At 45.7% G+C, this 13,970-nt stretch overlaps 1 protein-coding gene across 2 annotated transcripts in view; it reads left to right on the top strand.

Annotated features, from left to right (window-relative positions):
- Positions 1–13,970, top strand: part of NRAP (nebulin related anchoring protein) — a 76,213-nt gene that overhangs the window by 47,279 nt on the left and 14,964 nt on the right. For both annotated transcript variants that reach the window (XM_010365929.2, XM_010365931.1), the window contains 9 exons: positions 1,597–1,701; positions 2,469–2,576; positions 3,119–3,232; positions 5,030–5,227; positions 6,898–7,002; positions 9,196–9,294; positions 11,420–11,524; positions 11,833–11,940; positions 12,786–13,097. In XM_010365929.2, the coding sequence (XP_010364231.1) occupies positions 1,597–1,701; positions 2,469–2,576; positions 3,119–3,232; positions 5,030–5,227; positions 6,898–7,002; positions 9,196–9,294; positions 11,420–11,524; positions 11,833–11,940; positions 12,786–13,097 (1,254 nt within the window). The remainder of the gene's footprint in view (positions 1–1,596; positions 1,702–2,468; positions 2,577–3,118; positions 3,233–5,029; positions 5,228–6,897; positions 7,003–9,195; positions 9,295–11,419; positions 11,525–11,832; positions 11,941–12,785; positions 13,098–13,970) is intronic.

Raw genomic sequence — 13,970 nt, 5'->3', positions numbered from 1 at the left:
CTTCTTTCAACACTGCGATTGAAGCGGAGGGGTTCTTGGGTTTTCTCCTTCTGTTGTCCTAAGGATGAAGGCGCTCCCTGTCCTTTGCAGAGGCTCCCTTAGCGGGGGTGCTTCCTCATTAGGATGCAAATGGGGGTGTTACTGCACTTAGAATGCCAAGTGGGGCTCCACCACCCCACTGCCCCAAGATGCTCACCCTCCTTCCCATTTGCATGTCTCACCAATTTATTCGTGGTGAGGCCATTTTCCCTTCTCCTTTGGTCTGAAAGTGTTGTTTTCAGAACTGGGTGAAATTCTTGGTAATTGGAATCCTGACGCTGTGCTTAGAGCTCTTTAGGACCCAAGGCCAGCAATTGTTGCTCTATGAATTTCCCGGAGACTTTGAATACGATTTGGGTCTGATTTATATACATTAGACTAACTTTCAAGCCATTTCCCCATACTCCTTTAGGATGTGAAACCAAGATTTCACCCTTTTCCCTCTGTGGGAAAGGTTGGCTGGGGTGCAGGGTTGCAGGGTCGGCTGGAGACTAAAGTGAACGTTGAGGTCCTGAAAAAAATCACTTTATGATGTAGATTAACCCTGTTTGGCTGATTCTACTAAGAGAAACCCATGGATCTTTGTGCAGGGCAAATCTGGCTTTTAAATACCTTTAAACCATTCAACTTTCCATGAGGAAAATTTACAAACCTTGAGGGTATAGGTTTCAAAATTCTCTTCCTTGTTTCCCAATTGAGCAAAAGATTCTGGCTCCGCTTTATTTGACAGGCATTCTGAAACAGCCTGAGTGCCTGTCAGAATCTGGGATGGGATGATTTACAAGCTTATGGATTTAGGAATTTATAACTTCTTCATAATCAGCCCATCAGAATCAAACTGATTTCTGAGAAACACAGATGGTCAAACAAGAACTTCTGTATGAAGAAAAACAATACCTGTTTCTTCCTTACCCTAGCCAACTCTAGGGGGCACTGCTGTGATACATAGAAACTTGGACACATCTGATAAGATTTGGGATGGAAAAGCCCTGTTTGGAAACTTTCTCTGGTGGCCGATGCCAACTGCGTGTGTCATTATTAACTACCAGGATATCCGAAGCTTGGGTCAGAGTTCTGGGAGAAAGGAGTCCCAGACCCACCCAGGAGTCACGTCTTAGGGGAAGGATATTTGAGATGGAGGAGCGGAGGAGGTTTGAGATAGGGAGGAGAAAACCTCACCTGTACAAGAGCCATCTTCTTTCTCACCTTCTGTATCTTGATGCCCTCTCATAGCTGATAGTTAATCACCAAATTATTACTAGGTGTTAAGTAAACCTCGTTTTCTCATTTGACACCCATCTTAGCAGTTTACTTTGAGTGGGGCATTCACTGAGGGGAATGCTTCAGCTTGTCATGTTCTGAGCTAGGAAGCAGAGCTTGGAAATGACATGCATGCCACCATGCTAACTGTAAAATCTGGGTGGAGGCAGGGTGCCCGAGATCATGTCTTTATGAGGAGGTGGCAGCTACTGCAGCTTGGTCTCTTGGAGCGTCACCTGGCTTGTGGCTGCGTGGAATGGGCTCTAGGTTTCATGCAAAACCTCCCTCCATCCACAGAGATTATACAAGGAACAAGGAGAAAACATAAAGCATCATTACACGCCAACTGCTGACCTCCCTGAAGTCCTGCTGGCCAAGCTGAATGCCATGAATATCAGTGAGGTGAGTCTGACCCAAGAGGCACGGGTTTTAATGACGGGAGAGCAAGGCTAGTCATGGGCAGGCACACAATGCCCTGTGCTCAGAAGCCTCCGAGCTAGTTTCATGTTCTGCCATCACCATCTTGAAATATGTGATATTTTTGAACAAGGGACTCCATATTTTCATCTGCATTGGGCCCTGCACACTACGTAGCTGGTCCTGCAGAAGAGTCCTGCTCATTTGAAAGAATGATCTGGGAAAATTCTCTGCCTAGTTCAAAGAGCATTGGTTTGGAGGAGCTGGAAAGTGGGAACATCAGAATATAGCTGAGTATATCCAGTGGCTATACCAAGGGAAGACTTGGGGCTTAACTCCTCCTCTCCAAAATCTGTCAGCTCCCCTGCCCACCATTTCTGTTCTTTGATAGAGACGTCTGACTTTTCTTTATCTGACATAAAGCACTACGCATATGCAATCTCGTGCCTCCTTCTTCCAATCAAATTGCTGCTTAGAAAAATCTGTGTCTGTTTGACTCTAAAGCCTTTGCTTTCCCTCCCCTCTATGCCTCAACCTGTCCCCCCTCAACCGCATCCCCTGTCCACCTCCAATGGTGGGCATGAGGCAGGATTCAACTCATGTGGGTTTAGCTAAGCCACCATGATCTCTAATTCCAACTGGCCAGGGAGGGAGGGGACCCACCACGAACCAGATTCCCAGTTTGGTAAGTCAGAGTTTAGGAAACCACCAGGTCGCTTAAAGGTCTTTCCTTGTGCACATCTTCCCGACAGACACGTTATAAGGAATCCTGGAGCAAACTTCGAGACGGTGGCTATAAACTGAGGTTGGATGCCCTTCCATTCCAAGCAGCAAAGGCTTCTGGTGAAATCATAAGTGATGTAAGAGCATTCACCCCATTCCTGTGACAATGTTCAACACCAACCGGTTTTCACTCCTTTTGCCCCTAACCCCTGCCTTCTTTTGCCTGTGGATAATTCCCTGTCCTCTCTGAACTGACTGTGTCAGGGCAATCAGGGAATGACCAATGAGAAAGAACATATCTTGCAACAAAAACTTCCCCAGCCTGGGATACAAAGCCAAATGCTGGACTGTAAACATAGACCCTGGGCAGATGAAATGCACCCTTCACCAACGTGTTCATAAAGAGAGTCCACGTGAAGAGATGGCTAACAATGCACCCACCTTCCTCCAGCGCGGGGCCGCCCACGTGCTAATGTGTCCTGCCATTTCACAGCCGAGCCCTTTAGTCATTGGGAGTCTTGCATATGAAAGAATAGCCCTTTTGACGACTCCCGCGCATTTTCTTTTAACTCACCCAGTTACTGTCAAAAGAACAAAACATTTCACCCAGTGCCCACCTCTTCCATTCTGTGTCCCTTATCCCTGAGCTGTTCCTCTCTCCCGCTCTCTTTCCCTTTAGTACAAATACAAAGAGGCATTTGAGAAAATGAAAGGACAGATGCTTGGTTCCCGGAGCTTGGAAGATGATATCAGCCTTGCACATTCAGTGTATGCGACCTCACTGCAGAGTGATGTAAGTGGGGGGAGAGGCATCAGTGGCTGTGGGCCCCCCACCTGACAATGCTCACTGCACAGCAACCTAACCTCGTTTCCCCCACCTGACAATGCGCACTGCACAGCAACCTAACCTCATTTGCCCTTCTGGACGTGGGTATTGGTTCTGTTACTAACTTGCTATGTGACATTGTTAAATCACTTGTCCCTCCAGGCTACAGCTTCCTCCTCTGTAAAAATGAGGTGCCGGACTGGTTGACCCCTTAGTTCCCTTCTGGGCTGGGCATTCTATGATTTTGACTAGTGGTCACTGGCCACTTGTCTGGATTTGACCTTGGGCTGGGTTTGGCCTCCAGGGGTGTTTCGTTTGGTCTGCAGAGTGGATTAATTGCAAATTTTTAAAAATGGAAAATTTTATATAAAAGTGTTAGGCCTCTGGGCAGAAGCTGGACCTGTATTCCTTAAGGCTACAGTTGGTTGAAGTGGCTTCCTGACCAACAGCTCCATTTAGAAGGAATCCGTGCAGTAGGCCAGGCAGCCACCCTCCTCTTCACTTCCTGCTTTACTCCTTTATGCTACCTGCCTGTCCCCTGTAGGTGTCTGAGTTTGCAATGACCCTGTCATTGTTGGTTATGACCCTCTGGAGACTGGCAAATGTGTGGTAGGCGCTGTCTCCTTGCACATATGTGAGTTGGCTAACATTGGTGATGAAATCTGTATCCAGCATGTTACAGAGGGCTAAGTGCTTTTATATATAGTGTCTCAGTTAACTGTCAGACTATCTCTAGGAACTCCATCTTGTTATTCTTCCTTATTTTCTCATAGGGAAGTAGACACTCTGAGTGATTCAGTCTCTTGTCCAAAGTCAGCTAGATAGGGGCAGAGCCAAGCCGTGGAGCCAGCTCTACCTCTCATGGTCTTTCCACAACTTCACATGTTCTCTGCCATTTTGTATTCTGCCTCAGTTTCCCCATTCATAACTTTTTTTTTCCTTTCCATCCTGAGTTGCTGACCTAAGAATATGAGGTTGGATATGAATTGTCCTTGGCATTATGCTAGGAGTGAGGACAGAATGAATGGAAGTGGGGGTAGGAGGTCAGGGAGGGGTGGCCAGAGCAATGAAAGACAATGGAAGGACAAAGGAGGATGAGGAAGAGATGGTGATTCTGCATCTGATTATTTCCAGAGTGAGTTTCCCAGACTTTTAAACACAGCTCCTCCAAGGACTATAGTGGAACTTATGGTTTGGAATGGGTCTTCCCCTCCCTCTCCCAGAATGTGTGTTGGGTTTTTGGGAACGCCTATCCCTGAGGACTGACTCTCCAGGCATCTCCCCACTGTTCCTGGCTCGCATGTTGATGAGGAAAATCACTGAATGCTTTGAAGAAGCTCTTCCTTAGCTAGTGTGAGAGGAGAATCCCTCATGCCTGAACTTGAGTGGGTGATGGGAAAAAATATGGGGGGCAGGGAGCGATGCATCTTCTTGCCTCTGAAAAATAGAAAGATCTAAAATATGAGCAAGGAAATCACTGACATTATTTACTGTTACTTGAACTTTTGTATGTTCCCCAAATGAGGGAATCATGAGCCGTCTTCATCCAGATCAATGACCTCCAGGAGCTGGGGGTAGTAAGTGTCAGGGCCTAGAGACAAGTCCTGCTTATTAGGCCAGTCTCTGCAAGAAAGGAGCATTGCCCCTGCCAAGAACTTCCCCTGGGCTTACCTCTGGACAATTGCATTGCAGTTGCCCTCCCTGATGGTCCCGTTGCAAAGAGTGGCTTTGAAATAGCCGCTGTTGCTCTGTCTACCCCTCTAGGTGAATTACAAGAAAGGTTTTGAACACTCAAAGGCGCAGTTCCATCTGCCGTTGGACATGGCTGCCCTGGTGCATGCCAAGAAGGCTCAGACCCTGGCCAGCGACCAGGACTACAAACATCCACTGCCCCAGTACACTTCCTTGGCAGAAGACCTGAGGCTGAGTTGTGCCAAGAAAGCTCACAAATTGCAGAGCGAGGTAAGGAGACCTGGCCTCTTTCTTGGGGGCCCTTCTTCTCTCAGGCCCTCGAGGCAGTGACCTCCAAGCTCCTGTTGGCTCAGTGAAATCTCTAGAAATGAGAAATCCTAAACTCAAGTCTTATTTTGAAACCCAGTCTGAGAGTTCCTGCACAGCCCTTAAGCACAGTTACGCAAATCTAATCATAACCACCATTTATTATTTTTTGCTGCACTCTAAGCATTGTTTTATGGATTATCTCACAGTCAGCCCATATCATTAGTTTATCCTTATTTTACAGAGAAATTACAGTGAAATGCAGAGAAGTTAAATATCTTGCCCAAGATCACACAGCTATAGTGAGAAAGGCAGTGCTGGGATTTGAACTTGAGGTTCGAATGACAAAGATGCCCTCAAGGTTCATGGTTGTGCATGTTTAAGATTTGCCAATGATATTGCCTCTGGCCTCAAGTCGCAGGAAGGATTCCTCTTGGTGCTTCATGCATTCCTGTGCCACCCGCCTTCTGAGGAGGGCTAAGATCTGTTGGGAGAGGCTGCTCAGAACCTGTCAGGACTGATGCACTTCAGGGAGAGGAGAGGGAAATCAGGGCCCTGGAGACCCTGGCTGGGTTCCTTTGAGGAGTCTTTGTACTCCTCTGATGTGCATTTCTCACTCCTGATGCCCGATTTCTGAAGCAGACAGGCCCAGGAGGGTCAGGAGGCATTGGAGACTTCCTCACTCCCAAGGAGAGGCAGAGTGTTCTTCCCAACCGGCATCCACATCCTGTTCTCTAGTTACCTTATTTCCCAGTTTGCTAGGTTTCCATGCTATGAAATTTGCAGGTAATGGGCCTGCTTAGGAAAGGAAAACTCCGCACAAAATCTCTTTCCTGGTTTGGCAGTGCCTGCGATCTGAGCGGCACTCAGATCTGGGTGTCTGTCGTCTGTTTGGATTTTACGCCTGTGTACAGCATTTACTGAATGACATAAACTGTCAGGAAACTCAGAGCAGCTGTAGGAACAAGGGAGCTGCCACGCTTATCTCGGGGGCCCGTTTGTCACTTGAGCGGAGCCCCCGCTTGCCCAGCCTCTGGTTGTGATAGCGATTGGAAGGCAGCACGCCCAGGGGGCACTTCACTGGCTGAAGGGGAGTGAATTTGGGGACTCTTTAAACTGTCAGCCCAAATCACTCAGGTACACACACTGGCCCCCACCCACAGGAACTCAGGCAGGCCTTTGCCAGATTCTTTTGGATTTATTTATTAGTTCTTTCTTAACCCATAATTAATTAATGCCACCCACTGCTGCTGGATTTTGTTTTAGAAGACCTGTTAGACCATTTCCACATTTGCCCCAAGACAACTGACTTTCTAACCACAATCCACTTCAGTGTTTATTTTTTGATAGCCCACATTAAAATAAAAATCTGTCTTGCTTCCCTGGAACAGCTACACTGAGACAAGTGACAGCAGAATTATTTTCTTCTGACCTACATTGCTTCCCCCCAGTGAGCATTTACCAAGAAGCGTTTGTGTGTTGGCTGAGTTTAATGTATCCGGAGGGATGGGTTCAACCTTGAGTTCTAATTATGACACTGTCAGATGCTGTGTCCTGAGACCTCTGGTTTTGCTTTGCTTCCTTGTTCTGAGAGCTTGGCTTTTCTGATTCTTTGTATTTATTACTCCTTCTAGAATTTGTACCGGTCGGACCTGAACTTTATGCGAGGCGTTGCCTGTGTCATTCCAGGCACGTTAGAGATTGAAGGGAGGAAGAAAGCATCGGAACTCATCAGTGAGGTAACTGTGGATGCTGGTGTTGAGTGTCCAGGGCATATTTCCACAGCAGAGGACAATCAGTCTTTCCTTCCTTCCTTCCTTCCTTCCTTCCTTCCTTCCTTCCTTCCTTCCTTCCTTCCTTCCTTTCTTCCTTCTCTCTCTCTCTCTTTCTTTCTTTCTTTCTTTCTTTCTTTCTTTCTTTCTTTCTTTCTTTCTTTCTTTCTCTCTCTCTCTCTCTTTCTCTCTCTCTCTCTCTCTCTCTTTCTTTCTTTCTTTCTTTCTTTCTTTCTTTCTTTCTTTCTTTCTTTCTTTCTTTCTTTCTTTCTTTCTTTCTTTCTTTCTTTCTTTCTTTCTCTTTCTTTGAGATGGAGTCTCGCTCTGTCACCCAGGCTGGAGTACAGTGGCATGATCTCAGCTCACTGCAACCTCCGTCTCCTGGGTTCAAGCGATTCTCCTGCCTCAGCCTCCTTGGTAGCTGAGATTACAGGTGAGTGCCACCATGCCTGGCTAATTTTTATATTTTTAGTATAGACGGGGTTTCACCATGTTAGCCAGGCTGGTCTCGAACTCCAGACCTCAAGTGATCCGCCCAATGTGGCCTCCCAAAGTTTTGGGATTACAGGCGTAAGTCACTGCGCCCAGCCAATCAGTTTATTTCTTACCACTAAAGCCAGTTGGATGTTAAACTTTTAGCAGCAGTGACTCACTGCCTAACCCCTGGGCTGGCCTTTTTTTTTTTTTTTCTTACTGGATTCTCCCTTCAGACTGCATGCCATTTAAGACAGCTTTGAGGATATGGAGTCGGTTCCTCTATTAACATATAAGGATTATTCACTGGCCCACGAGATATTCTTTCCCTGTGTCCCTTTGAAGAGTGGCCCTGTGGTACAGTGCAAACAAAGCAGGCTTTGAAGACCAACAGAGGGAGATTGACATTCCAGGCCAGCACTGATTTGCTGTGTGACCTCAAGCCAGTGACCTACTCCTCTCTGAGCCTCCACTTCTTAATTAGTCTAATGGGTATACTCAGACCCCTCTCTTTTAATTTTTGTGAGGATTAGCACTAATCTAAGCAGTATGCTTTTCTGGCAGCTGTATATGAAATGGCTACTATAAGCTTGAAATGGTGATAATTTCTTGTTAAAAATACAGAAGTCTTAGAATTCTAAGCTTTCTGATTTCCTGGGGAATCTTGCTCACCCCTGGGAGGGTGACGGGACTTTTATTCATGGTAGATGCAGGGACAAGAGGGGATAATGGACGGTACTGGAAGTAAAAGGTGTTTGGCAGTCAGCCTGAGTGCTCAGATAAGCTTATGTTTTGCATACTAGAGAAGTTTAGATTTAACCTCATGCTTTGCTTTTCCAGTGAAATCTCTAAAGCAAGTGGTCTCTGTACCTCATGGTGCATCAGAACCTTAAAAACCTTAAGAAATGAGGAGACCTGGGCCCCACTGACTAATTTACTGAATCCCAGTCTCTCAGGGTGGGGTGTAGGCACATCTATTTTTAAATTTTATTTATTTATTTATTTATTTTAGTTAATTAATTAATTAATTAATTAATTTAAAGACAGCCTCACTCTTATCACCCAGGCTGGAGTACAATGGTGCGATCTCAGCCCACTGAAACCTCCGCCTCCCAGGTTCAAGTAATTCTCATGCCTCAGCCTCCCAAGGAACTGGAATTACAGATGTGCACCACCATGCCCAGCTAACTTTTGTATTTTTTAGTAGAGACAGGGTTTCGCCATGTTGGCCAAGATGGTCTCGAACTCCTGACCTTAGGGGATCCTACCGCCTTGGCCTCCTAAAGTGCTGGGATTACAGGCATGAGCCGCTACACCCGGCATGTCTGTTTTTTTTAAGCTGCAGTTTGTGGTATGCCATCAAGGCGGAGGAGCACTGGGTCTCTGTCCAGCAAAGATCTGGAACAAACCACAAATTTAAATAGTCAGGTTCACATTCATGGCAAAGGATTAAATCTCCCTTTCCCATTTAGAAGGGTCCGATTCAGTCCATCCTGTCCTCCTCTCTGCTTCCTCATCCCAGTGAGTTTTGCGGTCACAAAGGCAGGTGACAACCTGGATTCTGGAGTGATAGACTTGCAACCTTTGCAAAATGAGGCTTTATGGCTAATACTTAAAGAACTGGTTCTGCTTCTGGTTTTTATCCCTTACGGAGTCTTCTTCTTCCTTTCTTGTGTGTGAATTCAGAGTAAATATCGGCAGCATCCCCACTCATTCAAGTACACAGCTGTGACAGACACTCCCAACCTCCTTCATGCGAAGTTCAGCAACCAGATAACGAATGAGGTAAAATCTCCCGATGGCTTTGGAATGGTCTTTTAAAAAACTGCTAGATTGTTAAAAACACATGTGAATGTGTGTGGGGTGAGAAAGAGCATGGGTGTTTATGTTGAGGTTTGGAAAGAAAAGAATGTCATTATATGGAGCCTGAACATTTTCCAGAGGAAATGAAAGCCCAGTTGGGAATCTGGGATCATCTGTAGTCTCACTTTCCAAGTGCAATCCCAGACCAGCTACATTAGCATTGCCTGGGAGCATACTGGCAAGGCACAACCTCAGATCTACTGACTCCACATGGTCATTTGACAGGATCATAAGATGATTCTTTGGCACATGAAGGTCTGAGAAGTACTGGTCTATAATTCATTTGTTCTGTCTAGGCAAATATTGGTTAACCAATTTTACATTGTCAATCTGATGTGGGAGGATTTGTGGTTATTCAAGGACAGTTATATTGTAAGATGTTTGTCAGGCTTCTCAATTCTCTACCTTCTCCTCTTCTCACTCACCATTTACCCAATTTGCACTTTCATGTATCCAGCAGAGGGTAGGTGCAAAGGAAGGAATCTCATTCCGTAAAATTATCATTCCAGCCTCATTGATTCTACTTATTCGTAGTGGCTCTCTTACAGGTTCAAAATAGGTGAGCTTGGCAGAGAATTACATTTTGAACCACCTTTAGGTTTTAGGATTCTCCTTCTGACTCTATCTTTAGTTTTTAAGATTCTCCTTCTGACTCTAACTTCTAGAAGTCAGCTGAGATTTGGTTATTTACACTATTAGTTCCTACTTACTCCAGCTGAAAAGTAAGAAATGGCAGCTTGGGATAAGGGATGGAATTCATGATCTTTTAGAGTGGTAGTATCACTTTTAAATTCCTATTTAATCTTTTCTGCCTACTTTATGAGCTTTGTGCTGTGGGATAACAATGCCTTCTCTCCTGGCCTCTGACCTTAGCAAACTCGGCAACCATAGACTGATTTCTTTTACTTTTCTTTTTTTTTTTTTTTTTTTGAGATGGAGTTTCGCTCTTTCACCCAGGATGGAGTGCAGTGGTGGCATCTCGGCTTGCTGCAACCTCTGCCTTCCGGGTTCAAGCGATTTTCCTGCCTCAGCCTCCTGAGTAGCTGGGATTACAGGCTTCTGCCACCATGCCTGGCTAATTTTTGTTTGTTTGTTTGTTTGTTTGAGACAGAGTCTCGCTCTGTCACCCAGGTTGGAGTGCAGTGGCTCGATCTCGGCTCACTGGAACCTCTGCCTCTTGGGTTCAAGCAATTTTCCTGCCTCAGACTCCCAAGTAGCTGGGATTACAGATGTCTGCCACCACGTCAAGCTAATTTTGTGTTTTAGTACAGATGGGGTTTCTCCATCTTGGTCAGGCTGGTCTCAAACTCCCGAACTCAGGTGATCCGTCCACCTCGGTCTCCCAAAGTGCTGGGATTACAGGCATGAGCCACTGCGCCTGGCCCTAAGTTTTGTATTTTTAGTAGAGACAAGGTTTCACCATGTTGGCCAGGCTGGTCTTGAACTCCTGACCTCATGATCCACCGGCCTCAGCCACCCAAAGTACTGAGATTATAGGCATCAGACACCATGCCTGGCTCATAGACCCATTTCTAATCACAAGAATGGATGTTTTTGTACAAGATGAGGCCATCCAGAGCAGCATTGGTGTGATTCACCAGCGGAAAGGATCCTGGGGCTTTAGTAAAGGGTATATGCAAGGGTTTGGAGACGTCCCTTCCACCTCCCTTCTCCTAAATTTCCCAGGTCTTTGTATGACCTTTATGTTATGTCCTCAAGGACAAAGTCTACAATATAAAGAACCTCGGGAGTATTCTTAAATTTATTTTTCTTTCATTGGCTTATTATTCAGCAAAGCACATTGCCATTCCTTACATATTCCTTTTACATCACTCGACTTGACTCATGAAAGATTGTCTTTATTGAAATAAACATCTTCCCCAAGACTGGAGATGTATCCATGACACAGTGAATGTTTTTTTGCTATTGTGTTTCCTCAACTGCCATTGAAGGACTTCCAGCACTGCAGAAATGCACAGCACTTATCTCTTGCATTATTATTGTTGTTGTTGTTATTATTATTATTATTATTATTATTATTGCCCAGCGCCTGTATAAAGCAGCTGGAGAGGATGCAAGACACCAGTATACAATGACCCTGGGTCTGCCCGAGTTCATCCGAGCAAAAACGAATGCAGCCAACCTGAGTGACGTAAGCCATTTTGTTGCTTAAGTTCAAGCATGCTCCAAAGTCATGTATGTCTACATCTGTAAAGTGACCCAACACTGACCTTTCTGGCCTTCACAGAAGCTTTTTAAAATGTGTAGCTTAGATGCCCATGTTAAATATACCTTCTCACAAATGTGAGTCCGTGAGTGTACCCAGGGTGTGTACTAATGAGATTTGCTGCACAAAACAGAAATAGATTCTGGAACACCGTGCTATAAATGAAAGGGGTGACCTTTGCTCGTTGATTCATGTAATTTTTTAAAAAAGATTTACATGTGTTCCCACTTTAGGCAAAATACAAAGAGTCTTGGCATAATCTTCGTGCTCAAGGCTACAAGCTGACAATAGAAGCGCTCCCCTTCCAGGCTGCCCGGGCCTCTGGAGATATAGCCAGTGATGTGAGTTGAATGATATGACCTTCCATCTTGCCTAATTTCTGTTAACTTCGTGTAAAACAATGTCTACGGCTGATTTTCCTGAATTAAAGCAAATCTATAACCATGCGAGACAGGATGTCACCTGCAGAATATATTAGTTATGAATGAGATTCTTTGACTGAGGGGGAAAAGAAAGGCTCCGTTAATCAGAAGCTAAATTCAGGCAAAGGTCTCTAGCAGGAAGGATATGATGATTTATTTCTAATTGCAACGTCTAGGCTATGATCCCCTTGTAATGCACGAACTGCCTATCTTCTAACTCCACCCAGATTTAGAACGAGAACTCTCGATAGAAATTGCAATACAGCCGGAACACATCTCCCTCTTGGCTCTCTGTAGTTTCACGCATTGGTGTTAGGATTTGATGGCTGTGTTTCAGCCACTCTGTTGATAACATCCATAGCTTTGGGACATGAAGGTGACTTTCTCTTTCCCACAAACAAATCATAGAAAAATGTGGACTTCAAATAAATGGATCCTGTCTTTTGGGTTTAATGTTTTGCCAAGTGCAAATGGATAAAGCACAAGTTTCTCTTTCACCCTTTTTGATAAATTCCTTTTGGCCATAGGACATGTAAGGGGAGTGAAGCCCTTCCTTTGGTTCTGAGGATCTGATTTTAATTAGATAGGAAGAATGGAGCGATGTTTTAATTGTCCATCCCCCAGGGAGGAAGGCACGCTCTCAGGCCAACCCCACTGTGGTTTTTCTTATAATCATCACCTCCTAGTGTAAGAACAAGTGATTTTTCTAGAGTCTGCAATGAAAATGCACAGATAGAATTTGACCGGCCGGCCCTTTCTTGCAGTTTCTCTACAGACATGACTTTGTGAAGGAGCGAGGGAAACTCATAGGGCCCCAGAGTGTAAGTGACGACCCCCGAATCCAGCACTGCCGGCGCATGGGCCAGCTGCAGAGTGAGCTTCAGTACAGGAGGGGGGCGACCAGCAGCCAAGCCCAGTTCCATCTGCCCATGGACATGGTGCACCTGGTCCACGCCAGGAAGGCCCAGGCTCTGGCCAGCAACCACGACTACAGGACCCGGTGTCACGAGTTCACAGCACTGCCCGAGGACCTGAAGATGGCCTGGGCCAAGAAAGCCCACGCCCTGCAGAGTGAGGTAGGGGTGGCCTTGTGAAATGCAAACCAGCCCCTGGCCTTTCTCCTTTCACCAAACCTGGGTGTCAATCTCTGCTTCTTCCTTAGACTTTTGGGTTCTCCTGCCCCTGTCTGCCTTCCCCAAACAACGATTTGCTGGGTCTATGTCATTTAGGTTGGAATCATTTGTTGACTCATTCAACAACTCTTTATTGAGGGCCAGGCACGGTGGCTCATGCCTGTAATCCCAACACTTTGGGAGGCCGAGCCAGGTGGATCATGAGGTCAGGAGTTCGAGACTAGCCTGACCAACATGGTGAAACCCTATCTCTATTAAAAATACAAAAATTAGCCAGGCATGGTGGCATGAGCCTGTAATCCCAGCTACTTGGGAGGCTGAGGCAGGAGAATCACTTGAACCTGGGAGGCAGAGGTTGCTGTGAGCCGAGATCGTGCCACTGCACTCCAGCCTGGGTGACAGAGCAAGACTTCATCTCAGAAAAAAAAAAAATCTTTATTGAGCACATTCTGTATACCAGCCACCATTCTAAGCCCTGAGAGTGCAGCAGTTAGCAAAAGAGTCAAAACATTCCTGTGCTCATGAAACTCCTGTCATGCTAGAGTGAGATAGGCCATGGTAAATGCATGAAATATGTAATATGTCAATGGTTATACATGATATGGAGACATACAGAGCAGGGAAGTGGGGCAGGAGGCGTGTGTGTGTTTGTGTGTGGACACGCGTACGCGTGTGCCATTTAAAATAGGGCATTAGGGTAGCTCTCATTGAAAAGCTGATATTTGAGCAAAAGCCTTAAGGAAAAGATAGAAGGGGATAGGGAACTCCAGGCAAACTGAATAGCAAGTTCAAAGGCCAAGGACTTGAGTAGGAGCA

The sequence above is a fragment of the Rhinopithecus roxellana genome, chromosome 11, assembly GCF_007565055.1.
Source record: "Rhinopithecus roxellana isolate Shanxi Qingling chromosome 11, ASM756505v1, whole genome shotgun sequence".
In the NCBI taxonomy this organism is placed as follows: domain Eukaryota; kingdom Metazoa; phylum Chordata; class Mammalia; order Primates; family Cercopithecidae; genus Rhinopithecus; species Rhinopithecus roxellana.
Note: the sequence above shows the minus strand (reverse complement) of the source record. Positions and strands in the feature narration are given on the sequence as shown.